Source organism: Protopterus annectens, chromosome 14.part0 (genome assembly GCF_019279795.1).
Source record: "Protopterus annectens isolate FY-2018-M chromosome 14.part0, PAN1.0, whole genome shotgun sequence".
In the NCBI taxonomy this organism is placed as follows: Eukaryota; Metazoa; Chordata; order Ceratodontiformes; family Protopteridae; genus Protopterus; species Protopterus annectens.
In genome coordinates, this window is record NC_056748.1 from 84936561 (window position 1) to 84963582 (window position 27022).

Sequence of the window (27022 nt, forward strand, 5' to 3'; positions counted from 1 at the left end):
ACTTAAATATACCAACTCCGATTCTGCACTACATTGCAGTAAACAAAAATCTCCCCTTACGGAGATTTCCGTTTACATGATTGAGATTCTGAGCATTTGATATTCTCATGTCAAAAATGTCAGATTCAACAATGTTGGCTTTCAAGAATATAATATAGACTCAACTGATGAATGCTAATGAACTGAATTTGTAGGAAGGGTATCTGATGAGTGCTAATGATGTGAATTTGTAGGAAGGGTATGTGATGAGTGCTAATGACCTGGATTTGTACAAAGGGTATCTGATGAGTGCTAATGACGTGAGTTTGTAGTAAGAGTATCTGAAGAGTGCTAATGACATGAGTTTGTAGGAAATATATCTGATGAGTGCTAATGATGTGAACTTGTAGGAAGGGTATCTGATGAATGCTACTGAATGGAATTTGTAGGAAGGATATCTGATGAGTGCTAATGATGTGAATTTCTAGGAAGGGTATCTGCTGAATGCTAATGATGTGACTTTGTAGGAAGGGTATCTGATGAGTGCTACTGAATGGAATTTGTAGGAAGGATATCTGATGAGTGCTAAGGATGTTAATTTGTAGGAAGGGTATCTAATGAGTGCTAATGACATGTATTTGTAGGAAGGGTGCCTGATGTGTGCTAATGAACTGAATTTGTAGAAAGGGTATCTGATGGGTGTTAATGATGTGAATTTGTAGAAAGGGTATCTGATGAGTGCTAATGATGTGACTTTGTAGGAAGGGTATCTGATGAGTGCCAATGACGAGAATTTGTAGGAAGTGTATCTGATGAGAGCTAATGATATGAGTTTGTAGGAAGGGTATCTGATGAGTGCTAATGATGTGAATTTGTAAAAAGGGTATCTGATGAGTGCTAATGAACTGGCTTTGTAGGAAGGGTATCTGATGAGTGCTAATGAACTCAGTTTGTAGGAAGTGTATCTGATGAGAGCTAATGACATGAGTTTGTAGGAAGGGTATCTGATGAGTGCTAATGACGTGAATTTGTAAAAAGAGTATCTGATGAGTGCTAATGAACTGGCTTTGTAGGAAGGGTATCTGATGAGTGCTAATTAACTCAGTTTGTAGGAAGGGTATCTGAGTAGTGCTGCTAATGATGTGAATTTGTAGGAAGGCGATCTGATGAGTGCTAATGAACTGAATTTGTAGGAAGGGTATCTGATGACTCCTAATGAACTGGATTTGTTGGAAGGGTATCTGATGAGTGCTAATGACGTGACTTTGTAGGAAGGGTATCTAATGAGTGTTATTGATGTGACTTTGTAGGAAGGGTATCTGCTGAGTGCTAATAATGGGAATTTGTAGGAAGGGTATCTGATGAGTGCTAATGATGTGACTTTGTAGGAAAGGTTGATGAGTGCTAATGATGTGAATTTGCAGGAAGGGTATCTGATGATTGCTAATTACGTGAGTTTTTAGGAAGGGTATCTGATGAGTGCTAGTGATTTGAATCTGTAGGAAGAGTATCTAATGAGTGCTAATGAACTGAATTTTTTGGAAGGGTATATGATGAGTGCTAATGAACTGGATTTGAACGAAGGGTGTCTGATGAGTGCTATTGATGTGAATTTGTAGGAAGGGTATCTGATGAGTGCTAATGAAGTGAATTTGTAGGAAGGGTATCTGATGCGTGGTAATGAACTGAATTTGTAGGAAGGATATCTGATGAGTGCTAATGACGTGAATTTGTAGGAAGGGCATCTGATGAGTGCTATTGATGTTAATTTGTAAGGAAGGTATCTGATGAGTGCTAATGATGTGAATTTGTTGGAAGGGTATCTGATGAGTGCTAATGATGTGGATTTGTAGGAAGGGTATCTGATGAGTGCTATTGATGTGAATTGGTAGGAAGGGTATCTGATGAGTGCTAATGAAGTGAATTTGTAGGAAGGGTATCTGATAAGTGCTACTGAATGGAATTTGTAGGAAGGATATCTGATGAGTGCTAATGATGTGACTTTGTAGGAAGGGTATCTGATAAGTGCTACTGAATGGAATTTGTAGGAAGGGTATCTGATGAGTGCTAATGACGTGAGTTTTTAGGAAGGGAATCTGATGAGTGCTAATGATGTAAGTTTGTAGGAAGGGTATCCAATGAGTGCTAATATAGTGACTTTGTAGGAGGGGCATATGATGTGTGCTAATGACGTGAATTTGTAGGAAGGGTATCTGATGAGTACTGATGATGTGAATTTGTAGGAAGGGTATCTGATGAGTGGTAATGATGTGAATTTGTAGGAAGGGGATCTGATGAGTGCTAATGATATGACTTTGTGTGAAGGGTATCTGATGAGTGATATTGATGTGAATTTCTAGGAAGGTTACCTGATGATTGCTAATGATTTGAATTTGTAGGTAGGGTATCAATATTAGAACTCAAGGATGAACCATTTACTATTATATACATACAGTATCAATAAATGAAGGGTAGAAAGATTTATAGGTTCAAAGGTATACCAGGCTGATGACCACTGGAGGTTTTATAATCCTACAAATGTAACCCAAATCTATCCCACAAGTGTTAGAGATTATTTTAAGAGGTGTATATTAGGGCATGATTTAATAGCTACCTCTATCCATCAGAGACATATGTGTCAGATGACTAGGGGTGTATTTCTTTTTTCCCATCCACTTGTTGGTCCAAGTTGCTCTTGAATAGGGTTAAGGAAAGGCTCTGCTTCTCATGGATGGAAATCTTATTGCACAGAATGGGGACTCTCTGAGATACATGCCTGCCCCTCCAACTTGTTCTATTTAAATTGTAAGCAGCATTTAAATGCTTAGATCTAATAGTTCTGGTGCTGTTCATTTTGTGGATATGCTAATGGGTCATTAAAGCAGGCTCCAAGGATGCCTTTTGTTGCAGGTATAAATCACTTCTCAGCAATCTGCAAGAATAGAGATGGAGCTTTGAAGCGACCTGCAGAGGACATTGTGTTTATGCCTTGTATTCTTTTTGTGGGAAGTCACTGTGGACATTCCAGTTCTTGCATGTGCCATGTCAGACACATACTGAAGTGGGCATTAAACTCAATGTTGGCTCTAATGAGGGCTGAGTACAGGGCACGATGACTTCCTCAGACGTAGATGCTATGCCCTTTGTTATAAGTTGAATGACATAGAATGATTTTCTTACATTCTTAGACATATGTTAGCTGAAAGCCAGGTTACTATCTATGTGAGTACTCAAATCCCTGCCTACCATGTCTATGTTTAGGGTTGTTTTCCCAAAAGGTACTATTATGCATTTCTTGGTATTGAGTGTTAAGCCATTGCTTTGGCACCAAATCATTTGTCTGTATTAGACTTTCCAGTAAGATGTTAGTTTCTTGGCGGGGTTCTATGATTGCTCCTACCTTGTAATAATCTGCAAACTTGGCAAGTAAAGGCCCTTGGCATTAGTCTTGACTTCCAAAAAATAGATGGCAAAGAGGAAAGGACACAGCATAAAGAACTGGGGACTGCACTGGTGACTGGCCTCTTTGTAGAGGTGGTGCCTTCAATTCTAACTTCCTGGGTCCTGTTTATGTGCCAGCTGGCTATTCTGTGCATAACGTAGGGTTTTATGCTTAATTCTTTGTGTTTGTTTTCAATGGCTGAACTAGGTATTGTATCAAATGCCCTGCCTAGGACAAGGTAGGCAGTATGGGCCATTTTCTCTCATCCATTGCCTTGGAGACATTCTCAAAGGAGTCTACTAGGTTCAGTAGACATTATCTGCCTTTGACAAAAGAAAACTGTGTTGGGTTTAGCATCTGAATGTCTGCTATATCATTGTTTATCATTTCCATGATAATGCTTGCATGACCTTATATATGAGACTAGTTAGGGTAATGGGTCTGCAGGTTCCGGGATCCATTGATGGTCCACATTTGTGCAGAGGGATAGGTTCATAGTTTCATAGGTGGTTACTAGGCTATTGACCCAAAGGTCTTTATAAGCCTAGCTGTGTGTACTCAATATAATACTAGAGAAATCTGTGTCTACCAGAAGTAAGCCCAGAAAATACTCAAAAAACAAACCACCCTGGTGGAATCCAGGGCACGATGACTTCCTCAGACGTCCCTGGTGCTTAATTCTTTGTGTTTGTTTTCAATGGCTGAACTAGGTATTGTATCAAATGCCCTGCCTAGGACAAGGTAGGCAGTATGGGCCATTTTCTCTCATCCATTGCCTTGGAGACATTCTCAAAGGAGTCTACTAGGTTCAGTAGACATTGGAGGGGCAGGCATGTATCTCAGATTTCTCTAGTATTATATTGAGTACACACAGCTAGGCTTATAAAGACCTTTGGGTCAATAGCCTAGTAACCACCTATGAAACTATGAACCTATCCCTCTGCACAAATGTGGACCATCAATGGATCCCGGAACCTGCAGACCCATTACCCTAACTAGTCTCATATATAAGGTCATGCAAGCATTATCATGGAAATCTTGACCAATGGATGGGAGATCGCAGATATACCCCAGGGATTACCTCAGTGTCACTGCTCAACAGAGGCACAGCAAAATAATGGGTATAGTTCCCCATACTAAAGGGGTGGCGTAAGCCACAAAACTATGGGCTAGGCTTGTAAATGCCCTCGGGCAGATAGCCTAGTATGAACCTATGAACCTATAAAGGATCTTGCCTAAACTTAAGATCTTAATTAGCAATGACTGCCCATATCTAGGATGGTCACAGGTGAAATTCCCAGCAGGAATTTACAGTTTCCTATCAGTCATCCAGGCTACGCTTAAACAGAGTCATACAGGGGCTCTGTTTGATGTGAACTGGATGATCATTACAGTTCTCCAGTCACGTGACATGAAGCCTGTGCAGAGGCTATGACTGAATAGTAATTCCAGTGGCACTGATAGGTCATACAGTAGGCTATTTAGAAGGCTTCCTGGGATATTATCAGGGCCCATTGAAGCTGTATTCTTGGCCTTAGAGAGTGCATCTAAGACCTGCTCCCTACAGATAGTTGGAGGGGTTATGTTAGATGGTATTTCCTGGGGGCTGGGGGTGAAGAGGGTAAAAGTTAGAGCTGAGTTTGTCAGCCAGATGTGCTATATCTCCCAGTTCCATGAATGTCGTTCCATCTGCCAACAGTTCAACAGACTGTTATGTGCTGCTTTGAAGTTTTGAATGTAGCTAAAAAAGGTTGTCCTTGGCCTGGGAGACTATCTTTACCTCAAAATTTGCTTTGTTGGACTTAGTCCTCTTGGTTGTCTATTCAGCTTCATAAGAATGTTTTTTTTATCTTTTTTGGTATTACACATCCTAATTTTAGCTATCATTTTTTTCTCTTGTTATAAAACCTGTTTAATTTTGGATTCCACCAGGGTGGTTTGTTTTTTGAGTATTTTCTGGGCTTACTTCTGGTAGACATAGCAGCCTTACTGCAGTCACTGACACTGTTGTACAGAGCCTTTGTAAATAATTCCACATAGGCTGTTGTGTTTTCTTGGTTTGGAAAGGTTTGAAATTTTAACAAGTTATCACTTAATAAAAGGTAGTTTGCCTTGGACTACTTTTTAACTGTTACGAGATTTGCTGAGGTTACAGACTTGATTCTTAGTCTGAAGGAGACTGCTTTATAGTCTGACCTTACTAGAGAGGACATGACATGGGGGGGGGGGGGCATGAAGAGTTCTCCCATATTTGTGAGTACCATGTCCAATATGTTTGTACCTCTAGTACAGAGTGTTTGTCCTTACAAAATCTATAAATGTCTGAGCCTGAAAGTTTGGGGTTGTGTAGGGTTCTTAGTGTATACTGGGATAATTAAAGTCCCCAATGGATGTGGTATTTGGCTGAATGTTGACTGTCTCCAACAGGTGTAAGTATGCGCCATGGGTTTCATGGGGCAAAGGGAGTGACCTATAGCTTGCTAGGATATGATATGGGACTTTGCCTATGGTAATCTGGATGTGGAGGAAATCCAGTGTATTATCCTGTTTAACCGACCTAGAGATATGCTTGTTATTGATATAGATTGAGGCAATTCCACCTTTAGTCACTGTCTCTTGCTGAGATCTAAGTGTATAGAAGGCACTGAATCTTTGCACTGCTGGGGTGCTCTCTGTGGCTTTAAAACACATATTGGTAACTGCACAGATGTCTACCTTCTCCAAAGTGAGGAGAACTTGGAAGGTTTAGACTCCTAGCACTGAGCAGTAAAACTTTTAGATATCCTTAGTAGATTTTGCTACATTGGAAGGTTTGTCTATTTGGAATTACCTAAATAGGATTTACTGGGGAAGGACAATATTTTAACCAGTATTTGAAAGCCTAAAGGAGCATGACTTCCTGCACTGACAAATATATCCCTCTAGGATGAAACCAAAAACTAAGCTAATTATTAAATTCAATCATCTTCTGTTTGTATTGTGGCATCATCCTTGGTGAAGGTACAATGCTGCTCAATGCTAGGCACACCAGCCTGTGACAAATAATCTGAGAGCTCCATAATGTCTCTCTTCATGTAGTCTAGGGAGGAACATCTTAGGTCATGCACACCCACATGGGCTATGACTGAGTCATGTAGTACCTGTGATGCAGTGACCTGAGTGCATGCGTAACTTAGCAGATTCTGGACCCTGATAAGTAATTGACTATTACTTTCTCCTTATTCAGCCTGGTGAGTGGGACATCAGTAGGTCATACAATGGAGTGCCCTATGACTATGGACCTGGGTAGTGTACTGGCCTTATGGGCGTGACGGTTGAGGTACCACTGGGTCTGACTGTAATTGCAGTATTAGGTGGTGTTTTTGTTGAGTGTTTTTGGGTTTACTGAGGATATCTTTTTGAAGGCGGAATGTGTAGGAGGTCTTTGGGGTTTAGGAAGATTGCACCTAAATGCCTCAGCATAAGTAGGTCTCTGTGTGGGCTGTGTACTATGTGTTGTGGGTGTAGTGTGTGTGTTTCTGACAACCAGATTGTTATTATGACTGTACACAAGCGTTTTGCCTCCAGAGGCATTTTACATATACATCTCTCACATACAGTAATTTTTTTCTTTGAGGATTAAGTGGTTGTCGGTGAACATTAAACAATTGTTACATTATCTCAGTATAACCATATCCAGTAAACTAGTGGTGGAGAAATGAGAAAAGTGCATGTCGATGTCCAACGTCTTTACTAGATGGGCTACCAGAATGCACTGCAGGGGGGGGTTATTAGCGGGCTGACTAAGGATGATTTTGGGGTGGGAGATTATGCTTGGCTATATAATACTAAATTCAGGGGGCTGTATTCCTCAATACACAGACTACCTGCTCTGTGCAACTCAATCAGAAAATTACTGGCCCAGTTTTGCTGGTGGTTTTACTGGGAAAATGTGGTTTCTATGTCTGTAGTCTTTACAAGTCACTAGTAACTACCACTGTGCAAAGAATTTATACAGGCACTTAAAACCCATAAAACTGGCTTCTAAGCCCTCTGACCAATAAAACAACTATTATTCCAGCTTCCTTATGTATTTCCCAGCTCAACTAGACCAGGCCACCACCTACTGCACTAATTTACTAGCACAAGCCACAGATTAACCAAAACAGTTCTTAACGTTTCTGTTGTAGAGATAATCAGAAGCCAGATTTCTTTGCTTAAATATGTAAGCAGGAAGTGCTTGCACACCAAAGAAGCTTCAATGGCACCACTAAATTGAAGGGACAATGATATATAACTTTAGGAAAGCAACAGTAGTCATATCAGTAATCACAGCAATAAAAAAAAAAAACTTTTCATTTATGCAGCCCAGGTACCTATGGGAGCTACCTGGGGAAAGAATTATGAGTAATAACAGAAAAAAGACCAACATGAAGGTAAACCAGGTCTGCAAAAACCACAGCACAAATACAATAGATATATACAGACACTGGAAACACTCAAGAAAGTAGAAGTCTTTAATATTCCACAATGTTCACAAAGCTTTCAGGAATGGCTACCCTTCTTCAGTATGATAACAAAAGAGTACAATTAGCACAGTGACTTCAATATATAGTTAATTAACAAAATCACATGAAACAACCAAGAAAATTCTTAAAGAGCTAGCACATCACAAGCAAAGATAAATGCATTAAAAACGTGCAAACAAGTACACATAGACCGAAATAAAAAATAAAAACATATATAAAAACATTTAAAATTACATGCAAGAAATGCATGTGAAAAATAAATTTAAAGTACATATAAAATACTAATAAACCACTAATGTAAAATATCCTGTTTCCTTTTCAATATAGGTTTTATGCTAACTTTTGCATTAATTCCTGGTTCAGAGTCAGCTAGCAGCTGTGTAATCCAATTATATTCAGATACCTCTAATTTATTATTCAGGTCTCCACCTCTTATACTCTTTGAAACAATTTGTATCACCCTGAATTTAAACTCATGGTTCCTTCCTTTTTCTAAAATGTGTTTAGTTAAAGCATTGGTCATAACACATATTCGTATTTTGTGTTCAGTTATATGATCTTTAAGCTATGTGTGCTTTTGCCTACATAAAATGCAGGACAGACAGTGCATGTAGCTAATGAAACAATATTTATGGTGTTACAAGTGGCACAAATTTTGAAGCTAAATTTCTTACTAGATTTTGGCTGTATAAAGCTATCATTAGTTATAATATATTTACAACTCACACAATTGTAACATGGAAAGATCCCAAACTTACTCATCTTAGGATTAATTTGTGTTACAAGAAAAATCTTTATAACATTAAATGCTTCCTAAGGTTAGGACAATTTCTGTATGCAAAGCTAGGTTTTGGCCCAATAATGGCTTTAGGCTCTGGCATACTCTCAGGAATGCCCCAGTTTTTTTTGATACAATGTTTTTAACTCTATTCCTACCCTTTCTGCCACTGAGATTTGCTTTTTGGATATGAAATTAGCTAAGTCAATGAGAACATCAGCACATCTATACATAAGGGCACTCAAGCGAACAGGTATACGCATCAACATAGTATGCATGCCCCCCGTATATTTAGAGGTACAGCTAGAAGTCAGCTGCTAAGAGTAAGTAGACTGAATACAGTGATGAGGTAAGTGTTGAACCGATGGATGAAATGGTTAAAGAACTTAAAGAAAGAGGTTATGACAGTGAATTCCTGGAATGGGTAAAGTTGGAAGTTCTGAGAGATAGGAGCGGTTCAGCAATACCTTATTTTGGTGCAAAGAACATGTATTCTAATATTTCAGGACAGAGAAGAGAACAAAATTACTTAAGGTATACTTTAACTTACAGTATGAGGATGAATAGAGTAAAAAACATCATATCAAAAAACTGGGGCATTCCTGAGAGTATGCCACAGCTTAAAGCCATTATTGGGTCAAAACCTAGCTTTGCATACAGGAATTGTCCTAACCTTAGGAAGTGCTTATGTTATAAAGATTTTTCTTATAACACAACTAAAATTAATTCTAAGATGAGTAAGTTTGGGACCTTTCCATATGACAATTGTGTGAGCTGTAAATATATTGTAACTAATGATAGCGTTAGTAACTTCCCTTATTATTCCATCCGATGTATTAATCCTTTTCTTTCTCTAACAGATTAAGACTTTCGTTTTTAATTAATGTAATGACATCATTGTTATATGTGTTTTTTTTATTTTTGCAACATTGTATCTAATTTTTCTGTGTATCAAAATGTTTTTAATTTGTCTTTGTATGTAATATTGTGGAGCTTTTCTCCCCAGGCCTCCACTGAAAATGAACTCATCCTAGACCCAGTGGACTTTCACGGTCAACAAATGCAATAAATACATAAATAAATAAATAAAATACACAAAATCAATTAAGAAATTACCAAGTTAACAATATTGGTACTTATCTTAACTATGCATTAGACATGTGGTGGCTGCTCTTTATAAATGTGTAGCATGTGGAAGGTATACAAAATTGCAATTATATATCATTAATTTGGGAATAGATGATTCTAATTTGGAAAAATTACATTATCAGACAGATTTGTAACAAACAATTGTGGGTAATATGCAAATTAAGATACTGCTATCCTTAAACTCTATACGAATGGAAAACCAATTGTTATCTCAGATTCTCACTGTTAGGTCATATTCTCTATGTACCTACCTGGTATATTGTCACATGCCCATCTTATTACAGTAGGGCTTCTCATAAACCCCGTTTTAACATCCAGTAAAGTCTGAGGATCATAAATTCTTTAAACATTCCATATGATCATGTAGCAACTACACATGTAACTCATCAGTGCCATGAACATCATCAGGAATAGAGTCCCATGAAACACCTCATAATGCACACAGAAATCTATAGTCCAATGACTTCATACTATTTACATACAAACAACAAAACAATACAGTGGGGCACTGGGGTGGTGTGACGTTAACAATATGTTATGAGCTTAATGCTTCTCTGTGTATGCTGTAATGTGCATGCCAATGCTATGTTACAAATGCATTTTGTGTTGATGTTTAATGTGTGGACTTGCCAAAGATGTATGATGACAGGAGGTGTGTAAAGCACTTATGCTCATTGACATTGGTGGACATTGTGGACTTACATTGAAGGTTTTTGCTGACTACAAATCAAAGTTTTAAAAATAGTTATATTGTTTACCATCAACTATGAATAATATAACACTGTAGTCAGATTCTGTTCTATATGCACGTGGAGTCTGTTTGAATATGTGTCCGATTGTTTACATCATGTGACTGTTTGACATGATATGGTTTGCTGCTGAGCGATTCACAGCACCCCTCTTTTTTTTGCTTATGTACAATGACTATGTTTTATTACCAATTCGGTAGTCATCTAGCGATCTGATACATAAAGAGGAGAGTGCAAGATTAGGTTCGTAACGATTGTCATCTAGTTCATTATATGAGGTTTATTTTACTTTATTGTAGCGTTATGTGCGCATTTAGCGTTCTAAAAGACATACAGCTGATTCATTCAGCTTTTTAAAGCTATGCGTATGACTGCTTATATAACATTATGAAAAATTAAATATAATGTGGTTATTGCATTCATTTGAATAACCATTTTTATATGCATATTGCTTGAGAACTTCAGGTGCAAAAATGCAAAAATATCATTATATTGTTTACCATCAATTATGAATAATATAACATTGTAGCCAGACTCTGTTTATGTGTCCATGGAATTTGTTTGAATATGAGTACGATTGTTTATATCATGTGACTGTTTGACATGATATAGCTGCTGTTAAGCGTTTTACAGCACCCCTCTTTCTTTCTGCCTATGCACAATGTTTATGTTTTATGATCAGTTTGGCAGTTATCTAGCGACCTGATATACAAAGAGAAGAGTGCAATATAAGGTTTATAAAGGTTGTCATCTAGTTTTTTATATGAGGTTTCTTTTTACTATATTGCAGCGTTAAGCATGCATTTAGCGTTCTAAAAGACATACAGCTGACCTATCCAGCTTCTAAAGCTATATGTATGATTGCTTATATAATATTATGAAATATAATGTGGTTATTGCATTTATTTAAATAACCATTTTTATATGCATATTATTTAAGAATTTCAGGTACAAAAATGGATTATAAAATGATCGCATTATGATCTATAAATACAGTTACAAATGTGAACATTTTACATTTTTACATTTCTATATGTACCTTTAATTTAAATACACTTGATTTCTCTAAGCAATCATAAGGAATTTTTTTAAGTGAATAATTGAATGATTGGTTTGATTTGAGCGCCAAAATTTGTATATAACTAGGGTTGTTCTTACTGTATTTTATGTCTGAAGAAGCGTAGTGTTTACTACGTGAAAGCGCTTACTTTTTATTGAATAAAAGAGATTTCTGGATTTTTACAACAGAGGCGTGTTTTTCCTGTGGTGATACCTTCTGTGTTCGTTTTCTTCATTTTTGTACTTGGTTGTACAGAAGGTTCTTTATACATCAGCTGCGGTTTTTGCTTTTTTGCTTTGATCCTGTTTTGCTGCAGCTGGTTTGACACATGGAGCAGACTGATATAGAACTTGATTTTCGACCGGAGACGAGGGCTGGATTACCCGCTTGAGGAATACTCCTGCATCAGGATGAGAACCCTTTATTGGCTCTGGAATTGACCAACAACCAAGCTCCTACACAACCTCCGATTAATGGTGAGAGCTTGTTAGACTTTAATAAACTATGTAAAGAATTGCAAGATGACCTTTTTAAACTGCAATGCTATGCTTGGCAGAGACAGCACATGGAAGCCAGTCTTCATTTTCACATCGTCCCTAGAGGGATGCGAATTTTTTGTATGCTTACTTATGGCGAAAGCCATCCTATCTTATTAAGAAAGTGGCAAGACTTAAATATTGAACTTGGCTTCAGTTACATGAAACTTTTGTTGGAATATTTTGCTCCTTTAGAAGCTGATTTGAGGAGCAAAGTTGATCGGTTACAGAAAGATTTAAGTGAATGTTTCAATAATGAACATTGCGTCAAGAGATTGGAAAGTATATGGACACAGGTTAACTTGTTTAGTGAGAGACTAAAACAGACTAAGCAACGTAAACTACTTAGAGATTTTAATGACTTTGCATCAGGCCAAATTTTTGTTTGGCCAAGGACACAACATGTTGCTTCTAATGATGTGACCACTATTATGAATAGAGAAACAGTCTCGTCTGTTAATGCCAGCACAGTTATAGAAGCTGCACAAGCAACTAACATGTCTGTTTCTTCTTCTTCCAATCCTTCTACACGGTTTGAGCAATCACTTCCATCTTTGACTAACGCTATTATTAGCAACCATTCTGCATTAGATGATACTCCCCCTCCCAATCAGTTAGCCAACAGGAGAATTTTTTCAGAAATTACTTCAGGAGCAAGACCAAAGGACTCCTCTACTGACAACATACGTTTTTTACCTTTCCCAGTAAAGCAACAACCCAAGTTGAGAGGCCGGTCCAACAGCAGAGGACCTCGCAAGAGAAAGATGTCAGGAGAAAAATATGGCAACATGAGAAAAACAAGGAACTGAACAACCTAGTTTATAACTTTTCTGACATTGCTCTTCATGCTTCAGATATTTCTTTACTGAATAGAGGCCTGAGTTTCATTCCTTCTCAGGCCAGCACTTTGAGTGATACATTAATAGACTTAAGGTTATTTTGTCGTATTATATCACTGAAGGTTTTCTTTAAGGATAAGAATGAATTACAGGTTACTAATAATATCTGCCCATTCAAGAATAAAAGTAGCTTTTTACCCCCTATTCTACCTCATGTGGATTGTTTTATGAAATTATGTGAACTAGATTTCTATGAACTTTTCTCTAATAATGTTAAACGGAATAAGTATTTTAACTTAACTCAGCATGAACGAGATTCTTTGAATAGACTTAAAAGTAACAAAAACATCACAATAAAATCTGCAGATAAAGGAGGGGACGTGGTCATCTTGAACTCAATAGATTATGATGACAACATGTATTCACTTTTGGCAGATGATACTACTTATCAGGTTGTTACCTCAGATGCAATAGACAAAATTATCAAGAATATACATGATGACCTATATGATTTATTGATGTTTGGCCAAATAAGTAAAGAAACCCATGACTACTTTTTCATTGAATTTCCCATAATACCTATAATAAAAGGTTTACTCAAAATACATAAAAATGTCATGCCATTACCTATGAGACCTATTGTCTCAGGTGAAAGATGGGCTACCTCAACTGTTTCTTCTTTTATTGAATATTTACTTAGACCACTTGTTAACAACATATCTACCATTCTTAAAGACTCTTATCAACTTATAGGAGACTTGGAAAGCCTAAATTTAAGTAAAGATGCCTCTGAGTATTTACTGATTACAATGGATGTAAAGAATTTATTTACATCCATACCCAATGAATATGGCTTACAAGCCATAAGAGAGATTATGGTGAAATCTACTAATTTTAGTAATAGCAGACAGATATTAGTGAATCAATTGTTAGGCTTGGTCTTAAGCAACAATGTTTTCATGTTTAGAAATAGATACTACTTACAAAAATGGGGGGTTGCCATGGGCACCCCCTGCGCGAACACCTATGCCAATTTGGTAGTCCATTATTGGGAAGAATGTTTTTTATTCAACCATCCCACATATAAGAAAATTAAATTGTTCAGGAGATTTGTGGACGATGTACTTATTATATGGGAGGGTACCAAGACAGAGTTTGAAAATTTTCTATTGTATTTAGAATCCACCACAAATTTCTTATGTTTTACCACAGAAATGTCACATGAGATCATTCATTTTTTGGATTTAACTCTTAATTTATCCAAACAAGGTAAGGTTTTTTCTTCCCTTTATAGGAAACCAACATGGAAAAATGCATTGTTAAGTTTTGATAGCATGCATCCGAGGCATGTTTTTTCAGGGATAGTTAGGGGTCAATTTACCCGCCTAACTAAAATTTGTAAGGTTCATGATACATTGTTAACAGAAGTCAGCCATATGACGTCTCTTTTTCTTGAAAGAGGCTATGATAGCAAAATGGTTAACTGCTGTAAACTTCAGATAGTATATAAAAAAGAGTCAGAAAGAAGCCCAGTTAAGGTACCTGCTTTTTGGTTACCCTTTATGGATACCTCTAAGACATCTTGTTATAGAAATAAGATTACTTACACCTTGAGATACACTAGTGATGTGCAGGCATTGAAAAAGATTATCCAAAAGAACTGGAACGTACTTACTATGGATAATGATACTCGTCTGTTAACAGGGGATTATCCTAGCTTCACTTTCAAGAACTGTGATAACCTGAAACAGATATTATGCGTTGAAAGGAATTTCAAAACCACTAATAATAGAAGTACCCGATTTGGAGTTTATCCTTGTGGCCATTGTCACATGTGTCCTTATATCTCTAATATACAGAATTTTATACACCCCAATGGTCTATATGTTTTCAAACCTACCTTTAGTTCTAATTGTGAAAGTACAAATTTAATTTATTTAGCAACCTGCAATGATTGCCCTGCATTTTATGTAGGATTAACCAAACGCAGATTAAGAGACAGGGTATATAATCATTTGTACGATATAAGAAAAGGTAATGAATTGAATGCTTTAGCTAAGCATGTTCTAATACATAATGATCATAAGTTTAGTTTTAGAACTCTGCAAATTGTTATACCTAACCCCAGAGGGGGAGATAGGATGAATCATCTGGCCAACATAGAGCTGAGATGGATTTTGAAACTGAGAGCACATGATAATCCAGGACGCAACCAATATGTGTCTATTAAACCCATTCTTGACAATAGAAAGTTATAACATTTAATATATTTTATAGCTCATAATATAGTTCACACTTGTTCATGTTTTGTCTACATATTCTTCCCCCCATTTTACGTTTTTTACTTTGTACAGTAGTTACACCCACATTTTTATAGTTGAATTTATTCATTTTTCACATGTTTTTATAATTACTTTATATCGTAAGGGATTTATCTTATATCATTTTCAAATATACATATTTTATAAGTTCACTGTTATAAATGAATTAGCCTCAGTTATTCTTAGAGTTGGTGTAAAATTGTACATGAAATATAGTTAAAATAATAAGTATGATTCATATTCTTTTAATGGTTTGTTTGATTTGATTAACCAGGTTCCATAGGCTTGTAACATGCCGCTATAATTAGATGCTTTAATTTTTGTGGACTTACATTGAAGGTTTTTGCTATCTACAAATCAAAGTTTTAAAAATAGTTATATTGTTTGCCATCAACTATGAATAATATAACATTGTAGCCAGACTCTGTTTATGTGTCCGTGGAATTTGTTTGAATATGAGTACGATTGTTTATATCATGTGACTGTTTGACATGATATAGCTTGCTGTTAAGCATTTTACAGCACCCCTCTTTCTTTCTGCCTATGCACAATGTTTATGTTTTATGATCAGTTTGGCAGTTATCTAGCGACCTGATATACAAAGAGAAGAGTGCAATATAAGGTTTATAAAGGTTGTCATCTAGTTTTTTATATGAGGTTTCTTTTTACTATATTGCAGCGTTAAGCGCGCATTTAGCGTTCTAAAAGACATACAGCTGACCTATCCAGCTTCTAAAGCTATATGTATGATTGCTTATATAATATTATGAAATATAATGTGGTTATTGCATTTATTTAAATAACCATTTTTATATGCATATTATTTAAGAATTTCAGGTACAAAAATGGATTATAAAATGATCGCATTATGATGTATAAATACAGTTACAAATGTGAACGTTTTACATTTTTACATTTCTATATGTACCTTTAATTTAAATACACTTGATTTCTCTAAGCAATCATTAGGAATTTTTTTAAGTGAATAATTGAATGATTGGTTTGATTTGAGCGCCAAAATTTGTATATAACTAGGGTTGTTCTTATTGCATTTTATGTCTGAAGAAGCGTAGTGTTTACTACGTGAAAGCGCTTACTTTTTATTGAATAAAAGAGATTTCTGGATTTTTACAACAGAGGCGTGTTTTTCCTGTGGTGATACCTTCTGTGTTCATTTTCTTCATATTTGCAACATTGTATCTAATTTTTCTGTGCATCAAAATATTTTTAATTTGTCTTTGTATGTAATATTGTGGAGCTTTTCTCCCCAGGCCTCCACTGAAAATGAGCTCATCCTAGACCCAGTGGACTTTCACGGTCAACAAATGCAATAAATACATAAATAAATAAATAAAATACACAAAATCAATTAAGAAATTACCAAGTTAACAATATTGGTACTTATCTTAACTATGCATTAGACATGTGGTGGCTGCTCTTTATAAATGTGTAGCATGTGGAAGGTATACAAAATTGCAATTATATATCATTAATTTGGGAATAGATGATTCTAATTTGGAAAAATTACATTATCAGACAAATTTGTGACAAACAATTGTGGGTAATATGCAAATTAAGATACTGCTATCCCTAAACTCTGTACGAATGGAAAACCAATTGTTATCTCAGATTCTCACTGTTAGGTCATATTCTCTATGTACCTACCTGGTATATTGTCACATGCCCATCTTATTACAGTAGGGCTTCTCATAACCCCATTTTAACATCCAGTAAAGTCTGAGGATCATAAATGCTTTAAACATTCCATATGATCATGTAGAAGTAGCAACTACACATGTAACTCATCAGTGCCATGAACATCATCAGGAATAGAGTCCCATGAAACACCTCATAATGCACACAGAAATCTATAGTCCAATGACTTCATACTATTTACATACAAACAACAAAACAATGGGGTGGTGTGACGTTAACAATATGTTATGAGCTTAATGCTTCTCTGTGTATGCTGTAATGTGCATGCCAATGCTATGTTACAAATGCATTTTGTGTTGATGTTTAATGTGTGGACTTGCCAAAGATGTATGATGACAGGAGGTGTGTAAAGCACTTATGCTCATTGACATTGGTGGGTGTTGTAATGTGGCTTATTGGAAGTGAGGCTGTAGTAAAATATGTTGATTACATGTGACCACAAACCAGGTAAGCACGTAGAAGGTTTGACCTAACAGTGACACTCGAGATAATAATTGGTTTTCTATTGGTAGACAGCTTAGAAATGCCTCCACTTTTAAACTGCATATTACCAGAGATCTTTGTCAATTAACAACAATAGTAATAATAATAATTAATAATTATGTTGTTACAAATCAGATCTAATAATATATTTTCCACCCATTGCTGAATATATGGGGTTTGGATCCAGTCTTGGAGGCAGCCTCGGCCATCCTCAAGCTTTGGATCTGGTGCTCATACTGCTCCTCTACCCACAATCCCTTGTGTAAGGAATGAGCCACCTCAGATCTTGTTTGCCACCATCAGCACTTGACAGGGTTTTTGGTGCTCAGGAGTAGTTTAAGATATTTGATTAGGTAAGTACCATATCTTTTCTCTCTCTCTCCGTTAGCTTTTACACTACAGGTTCTTCTTCATTTACCTTTAACTTTTACTTATATAAACTTAAAAAAGTAGTATTTTATTCCGTTGTAGATTCTATCTTGAAATTGAATAGAGTGTTTTGGCCTTATAGACTATCTTTTCTTCACTTTTTTCTCTCCCTTCTACCTTCTATTTTTGGCTGAACAGGATGGCTGGTAAGCCCTCCAGGTTTAAAAAGTGTGTGGCTTCTTCACATAAATTACCTAATTCGGACGCACATGAGAAATGCATTTTCTGCCTTGGGCCAGATTATCTTGAGGTTGCTTGTTCCATCTGTCAGGCCTTCTCTGCAGGAATCTGTTTTTTTTGAAGCTTTCTGTTCTAGCCCATCTACTTCTTGTGTGGTCCCCCCACCCCCCAGTTGACAAGATGATTGACTTGATCACCTCCTGGGCATGGAAGGAACCACACAAGTTTAAGCTATACTCAAGAAGCCGGGCAAGTTTTTAGTTGCATCCAAAGACTGACTCCATTGGAGCAAGGGTCCTACGGTCAATTCTATGGTAGTGGAGGCAGCCACTAAGAAGGATCTTGCAGGAGAAAGTTCATCTGTCCATCCACAGAGAGTCACATGCATTGGACAGGTTTGGGAAGTATGTCTACGCCTTGTCTACTGGTTTGGTGAGAGCACTTAAATATTTGGCACATTTTAATATGTGCTTCTTCAATGCCACACATGATGGGTCAACCTTGTTTGACCCCAAAGTGAAAGAGACTATTTTAAGGAATGAGAAGGATGAAGAATACTTATCTGCCACAGGGATTGAACCCTCTGACCCTCGAAGGACATCCTAAATCCTCTAACCCTCAAAGGACATCCTAAATCCTCTAACCCTCAAAGGACATCCTAAATCCTCTAACCCTCAAAGGACATCCTCTAGGAAAACAGAAAGAAGGTAAGAGAATGTGGTTTCATAAATCCCAGGGCTCTGCATCTGACACTTCTGGCAAAAGAGCTCCCCAAGGCAGAGAGGGAAACTCTTACAATGGACATTGCCCAAGGCGGTACACAAAACCAAGGCTTTCAGGGGTCCCTTCTCAGAGAAGCCTTTGCAGCACTCCTGAATGATTGACTGACAGTGGCACTTTTAATTACTCCAGAACCTTTCTAGTACACCTTTGTAAGAAGTTTTGGAAATCCCACTTGTGTATGTGTACATATAATATAAATGAAGCCAACATACACTGCATTAGTCCATTGGAAAAACATTTGCCTTGTCACTATTATTAACCCTTTGCAAATTACATACGAATACTGTTTGTTGCATCGCCCCTTTAATTATGTTGCATTATTTAGAGTTTCTAGGATAAATGTGTGAACATACCTGCTGTGCTTTAATACAAATCTATTAATCGTGTGATTCCTTTAATGCATGAATTACACAGTTATGATTTTACATATTTTAATTTGCTGTAAAAATTATTATATTACTTACAAGAAAGAGTTCTTAGCAGCGGTCACTATGCATGAAATTTTGTCAGCATCGACATAATCATACTCAAATTCTTCTGGGTCAGTCTTTGAGCCAGATTCTGCCAAAAGGAGACCAAGCCAATGGCCCATATCTTCTGAAGATTTAGCCTGTAGAAAGTTAAAACACACAAATGTATAATTTATCACTGAGTATTAATTTTCTGACAGCCTTAAATATCTTAGAAACTCAGATGGTAACATGACTTACAACAATTTTTTTTAGATGCGCCTGGGGATGCCTTTCTCACTTTGGACTCCCCTTTGGTGTACTTCTATTACTTTATCTCATAATTATCACAGAAAAGATTAGTTTTAAAAATTACATTTTTATAGAATAAAATGCTTAACATATGAAGTCACTATCTGACCACCATGTGTCTACTACTGTGTGGAAATCATTCTGTATTTCACAACTTATTAGCAAGGGTATAACATCCGGGTCCAAAGGTGTACTCGGCCCTCATTAGACCAAGCCCTCAGTACTATGCTCCCGTCAGTATGTACCTTACTAGGATTATGCAATAAGTGGACTGCCCACAGAGACTCTTTACAAAAAGAATACAAACCATAAACAAAATGGAATATGCAGACAACATTAAAGCCTTATCTTTATACTCAATCTCCTACAGACTACTGAGACATGATCTATGCCTTGCTTACAAGGCATCGTCTGATCCAGTACTGAGGGACTTGCTGTACATCTGCAAGGCTATCAGCATTATAAATGCCCAAGCCAAGGACCTAAACCTTGTTTGCAACATAAACATAACATGTTGGAGGGACAGATAAGTGTCTCAGAGGCTAGGCCTACTCTGGAACAGAGTACCCATCCATATGAAGCAGAGTTCATCTCTCACTCTATTCAAACTTAACCTGGACCAATGGATGGGAAATCACAAATTTACCTCTGGACTGGCACTTATCCCCCTACTGGCAGCTTGTAGATGCTGTGTCACATAAACATAACTGTACGCCCTAAGTAATTGCTCATGTTATATACATATGGAAATACATGGCCAGGCGTAAAAAGACCTCTTACTGCTATTACTCTAGTAATCCTCTATGAACCTATGACAGTACTGATAAAATTAAGGCAGATACGTTTTGATAAAATTTTAATAAGAATATGCATTTGACCTACAAACTTACATTAGCTTAGATTATCTATGTATCAATTAATCAGGTAATAGGCAATTGCTATTCTCTCACCCACAGCAAAAATACTGGAAAAATGCATACATTCACAACTACTTGACTATCTCCTAAACACAACCTCTTGTCCATATCCCAACATTTTCGACCAAAACAGAGTACTTCAACTCTAGTTAGTTTTACTAACTCAGTCAGCCAGCATAGAAACAATGGCCTACTTTTCTCATCCATCTTTCTTGACAAGTCAAAGACATTTGATATATTCACATCAAAAACTTATCAATGAGCTAGCTTCCTTAAACCTTTCCCAATCTGCCCTTTCTTGATTTGCTAGCTATCTAACTGACTTCCAGGCTAAGTGGCAAAATTAATTTTCAATTTTATTACCTGTATCCATGGGTGTACCTCAAGGTTTAGCTCTTGGGCCAGTCCTTTTCTACATTTTTACAAACAAATTCTGTTCAGCCATTCAACATGTAACCATAATCCAATATGCTAACGATTCCTCCCTCATATACTCAACTCCCTACCTTCCTGAACTCCTGAAAAAACTCAACAATGCTTCCTAGATATTGAGCAATTCCTTTCAGACTGTCAACTTATTCTCAGCCCTAACAAAATAAAGCTTAAGCTCCTCTCCAGTAGCAAAAAAAAAAAAAAAAAAAAAAACAGACCAGTGTCCTCCTTTTACTATCTAGTCTTCAAATAATACTTTAATTGAACCAGTAAATCACACTAAGCTTCTTGGGGTCACACTGGACAATGACCTTAAATTTGACAACACTTTGCACTTGTCATCTCTAGAACACATTTACTCTCCAACCTCTTATGTGCCTCACCAGTATTTACAAATCTAAGAAAATGTGAGTCCTCCAAGTACATCACTGCTTAGCACTACAGCAGCTTAAATGGTTGGAACTTCCCAGTCTACTGTCCTTTAACCAGCTAGCCCTAGCACAATCCATCTTGCACCGTCCAGACAAGTGCCCAGATCTTAGCAAGCTAGTTCAACCCCACACCAGCTGTAGACCACTAAGATCCTACCAGAAACTCCTACTGAAAGAAACTAAAGCCAATAATAGCCATGGTGACCCCCTGTAGTCCAACAAAATATCTAAATCTTGGAATGCCATGCCTCAGAATATACTCAACACAACCAACTCATCCAAATTCAAAATACTGCTTAACCACACCTAAACAACACCTGGCCAACACCTAAACCACACCTAAACAACACCTGCCCCAAACCACACCTAAACAACACCTGGCCTAAACAACACCTAAACAACATCTGCCCAAAACCACACCTAAACAACACCTGAACACCTAAACCAAACCTAAACAACGCCTGCCCCAAACCACACCTATACAACACCTGGCCTAAACAACACATAAACAACACCTGCCCCAAACCACACCTAAACAACACATGAACAACACCTAAACCACACCTAAACAACACCTGCCCCAAACCACACCTAAACAACACCTGGACAACACCTAAACCACACCTAGACAACACCTGGCCTAAACAACGCCTGCCCCAAACCACACCTAAACAACACCTAGCCTAAACAACAGTTGCCCCAAACCACACCTAAAGAACACCTGGCCTAATCAACAACTGTCACTAAGCCATGCTAAACTCTCTCCCTTCCTATCGCTTTAAAATGTTTCCCTGCTACAATAATACTTCCATATTTTCATTTTTCTTATCTCTGCTTGTACTGGCTGCCCTCTATATGTACAGCTTTTTTTCTTTTCTGCCTCTGTAAACTTACCCCTGTTAATGTCATATTATAACTCCTTTACTATGGAACAATCTCTGCATCACTTTTATTCCTGTCTGTAACTAACTTCAAAATGATGCTGCTAAATCTTTATCACTGTAAACTGTAAATTGTCCCATGTTAACTGACAACCAGTTAATTCTCAAACAAACTGATACTGTATGTGAGATATGTATCTACACAATGTCACTGGAGTCAAAGCTCTCACATAAAAGTACTCCTAATGTCAATAAGGTTGTCAGTAGTACACGTGCTGCACCCACCACGTACAATTCAAAGCAGACATATAGACCCACATATACTGAGGCACTTACATGTAACCTTCCTAAACCACAAGACTTCCTAGACAAAAGACACATAAGACATACCCTCAGCAGCCTCAAATACATTCTTTCAAAACAACACCCACATCAATACATAGAGCTATATCTCATGGAGCCTCTACCTCTAAGCCTATAAGGCAAGTCACCACACAATCCAACATTCTAGTCAGTGGAGACTCCATCATGAGACACACTGATGTCCCTCTCACCAGGCTGAGTAAGGAGAAAGTTACGGTCAGTTGCTTATTAGGGGCTTGGATCCATCACATTATGCATGGACTCAGGTCATTGGATCACAGTTACCAATATAAATCACTCATAGACCATGTGGGAGTAAATGACCTGAGATGTACCTCCCTAGACTATATGAAGAGACATAATAGAGCTCTGAGAATATGTGTCTCAGGCTGGCAATTAACCTAGCACTGAGCAGCATTTTACCTTCTTCAAGGATGATGCCACAAAATGAACAAAAGATGATTGACTTCAATAATTGGCTTAGTTTTTGGTGTCATTCTAAAGGGGTGCAACATTTGTCAGCATGGAAGGAGACGGTCAACAGACCATGCTGCTTTGCCAGGGATGGTTTGCACCTCTCCCCTCTAGGCTTTCGAATATTTGCTAAAACATTGTTTTCCCCCATAGTGCCTTTTTTAGGCAATGCCAAACCAAAAAGAACTTCTGACATAGCAAATCAAAACCAAGAAAATATAAAGGTATTACTGCTCAATGCTTGGAACCTAAAAAAAAAACTCCACTCCCTGGAAGCTCTCTTTACCCTAGAGAATGCTGATGTCTGTGCAGTCTCTGGGATGTGGTTTAAAGCCATGGTTATAATGTCTTCCACACATTTAGAGCAGCTACTTCACAGGCAGGGACTAAAGGTGGAGGTGTGTCTATTTACATCAAAAATAAATATGCTTCAAGGCTGGTCAAACAGGACAATGCACTTGAGCTGCTCCATGTTCAAATCACCATAGGTAAAACCCAATACCACTTCCTTGCAAGCTATAGATCTCCCTCTATGACCCAGGAAACACATACCATGTATTTAAACTTATCAGAAACACTAACCATCCAACCAATACCATATTCATGGGCAACTTTAATTATCCCACTATTAACCGGGAATTCTATACAACATCAAACGTACATGCACAGAGATTCCTGGATTTTGTAAACACAAACTCCTTGGACCAGATAGTCAATACACCAACCAGGGGTGCAACCATACTGGATCTGGTTCTCACTAATATGGGAGAGTGCTGCACACCCCCTACTGTAATGCCTTCCCTGGTAAGGTCAGACCACAAAACGGTCTCCTTTGAAGTAAAAATAAAACCTGGACCCACAGCTAAACTGGGAATATTCAGGAACTATTCTAAAGCTAGCCTCCTGCAATTAAGTGAGAACCTTTCAAAATTTCAAGACCCTATAAACCCTGCAAACACTTCTGCGTATGCAGAACTGTTCACAGAAACCCTGTACAAGCATGTTAACAGCTGCAGAGAGGCAGCTGTACCCACCAGGAAGAAGTACAGAACAAACACAAAAAACAAGCCACCCTGGTGGAATCACAAAATCAATCAGATGTATAACAGGAGGAAGAAAATCATGGCAAAAATTAGGAGGTGCAGCACCCAGCAGGATAAACACACTCTCATCAAACTAACCAAACAACTCAAAGGACAAATAAAGTCTACCAAATGCCAAATTTGAGGTAAGTTTGGCCTCCCAGGCCAAGGACAACCGCAAAGCATTCTTTAGCTATGTCACAACCTCAAAGACAATACACAATTGTGTGCAGAGCTCATGGTAAATGGAGTCACCTATACTGAGCCAGAAGATATAGCAAACCTCCTGGCTGATAAATTCAACTTCAACTTTACTCCTCTCTCCCCCACAACCTTCCCTCAGGAAATATCATCAAATATAACCCCCTACTATCACTAGGGAACAGGTCCTTAATGCTCTCGCTAAGACAAATAACACGGCATCAGTGGGCCCAGACTGTATCCCAGGGTGCCTTCTAAATAGCATGAAACATGACCTATCAGGGCCTCTGGAATTACTATTTAACTGTAGCCTCCAAACAGGCTTTGTGTCTCATGAATGAAGAAAGGCAACAGTCATCCCTCTGCACAAAGGTGGGCCATCTACAGACCCTGGAAAGTACAGACCCAGAAGTCTCACTAGTCTTATATGTAAAGCCATGGAAAGAATTATCATGGAGATGATCAATAGAGACATATTAAACCTCCAGAAACTGGCCTCAACCCAGTTTGGCTTTGTCAAGGGCAGATCATGCCTACTCAACCTGGTGGACTTCTTTGAGAAGGTCACCAGAACAAGGGATGAGGGCAAAATCGTTCATACTGCCTACCTTGACCTGGCCAAGGCATTTGACGCAATACACAGCTTGGCCATTGTTGACAAACTCAAGAGCTTAGGTACAAACCCGTATGTCACTCGGTGGATAGCCAACTGGCTCACAGCAGGACCCAGGAAGTTAGAATTGGGGAGTCCACCTCTACAAAGAGGACAGTCAGAAGTGGAGTCCCCTCAGGGATCAGTCCTTGGACCGCTCCTTTTTGGCATTTACTTCTCAGAAGTCAAGGCCAATGTCAATGGTCTGTGGCTCACTATATTTGCAGATGATTGCAAATTAGTAGCTGCCATTGAATCTCACACTGACACCAATGTTCTCCAGGAGGGGCTGACACAGACAAACAACCAGTGTCAGAGTCATGGACTAAAACTAAATGCCAATAAATGCATAATAATATCCTTTGGGAAGTCATCCATCTCTGGTAACTATCATACTGACAACACACCCCTTAGAGTTGACTCAGTAGTCAGGGACTTAGGGACACACATAGATAGTAATCTAGCCTTTGATCATCATGTGTCTAGAGTGGTGAGGAAATCATTCTATGTTGCGCAACTTGTAAACAAAGGCATGGCATCTATGTCCAAGGAAGTCATTGTTCTACTGTATTCAGTATTCATCAGACATTTCATTGAGTACAATGCCTGCCCTTAGTATGTACCTAACCAGGCATATCCAACAACTGGAATGTCCACAGAGGTTCCTCACTAAAAGAATACATGGCTTAAATACTATGTCCTATGCAGACTGCCTCAAGGCCCTATCCCTGTATTCTGTCACCTACAGGCTTTTGAGGGGAGATCTATGCTTGGCATACAGGGCATTGTCAGACCTCACTCTGATGGACCTCCTGCATCTCCACAAAACAAACAATACCAGAATTACCCGTTCAAAAGACATAAACCTTGCCTATGATATAAATAGGACCTGCTGGAGAGATAGGTATGTATCCCAGAGACTACCCTGTCTATGGAACAGGCTCCCCATCCATGTGAAGCAGAGTTCCTCCCTCATACAGTTCAAGTGCAACTTGGACAATTGGATGGGAAACCAGAAATCCATCCCTGGTTTGGCACCTATGTCTCTGATGCAAACAGATAACCTGTAAATGGTTCATCTCCCAGGTCCATGCTTACACTTATCAAGGGTATCAGAACTTGTCAGAGATTTGGGATGCATGGCTAGGCATAAAAAGGCTCTTGTGGTCATTAGCCTAATAAACACCTATGAACCTATGATGTTATCAGTCTTCATGTAATCCTTGACTGTGAGCTTGGTTCCAAGCCTTGGAACTGACTCGGCTGCTTATAACAGCTCGTGCCTCCCAAACTCTCGAGCCAGGCTTTTACCCATAATGATCCTGTCAAATTACCTCAGACCTCATTTGCCATATCGAGTGTCAGACACATTCAATGGCTCTCAATCCTTGCTTTCATATTCAGTAAGTTTTTTACTGTTATTTACTTTTATTTCCTTCTTCTAGTGTATTTCTTTATTACCTGCTCCTCTCGTATCTGTTTCCCATGTTTGTGAGTGCCTTTATTACTGTCTACCGCTGGTAGTTTTTCTGTCAAAGTACCACTGTTGGTACTAACTTTCTTACCCTTTTAGGGTTATTCTGCTTACCATAGTTGGTATTTTTTCTTCTCCATCTATCTCTGTTTCGGAGTCGCCAGTTAAATCATCCATAAGCACCTCGGGCTTTAAGAGGCGTCTTAAGTGTCAGGGCAAGATGCCAAATTCAGACACACATACCTTATGTGTCTATTGTCTTGGAAAAGTTCATTTGCAGGAGAATTGCTCTATATATCATGCCTTTTCTATGAGAACTCTTACGGAATGTAAAAATAAACTTATTTTGAAAGGCCATTTAAATAGTGACTTTGAATAGGCGTTTTCTGTGTTGAGGATAGA

General features: G+C 38.0%; 1 protein-coding gene across 4 annotated transcripts in view; it reads right to left on the reverse strand.

Annotated features, from left to right (window-relative positions):
• AFAP1L2 (actin filament associated protein 1 like 2) overlaps window positions 1–27022 on the reverse strand; it is a 2783820-nt gene that overhangs the window by 628804 nt on the left and 2127994 nt on the right. For all 4 annotated transcript variants that reach the window (XM_044055822.1, XM_044055821.1, XM_044055820.1 and 1 more), the window contains one exon: window positions 19417–19562. In XM_044055822.1, coding sequence (XP_043911757.1) covers window positions 19417–19562 — 146 coding nt within the window. The remainder of the gene's footprint in view (window positions 1–19416; window positions 19563–27022) is intronic.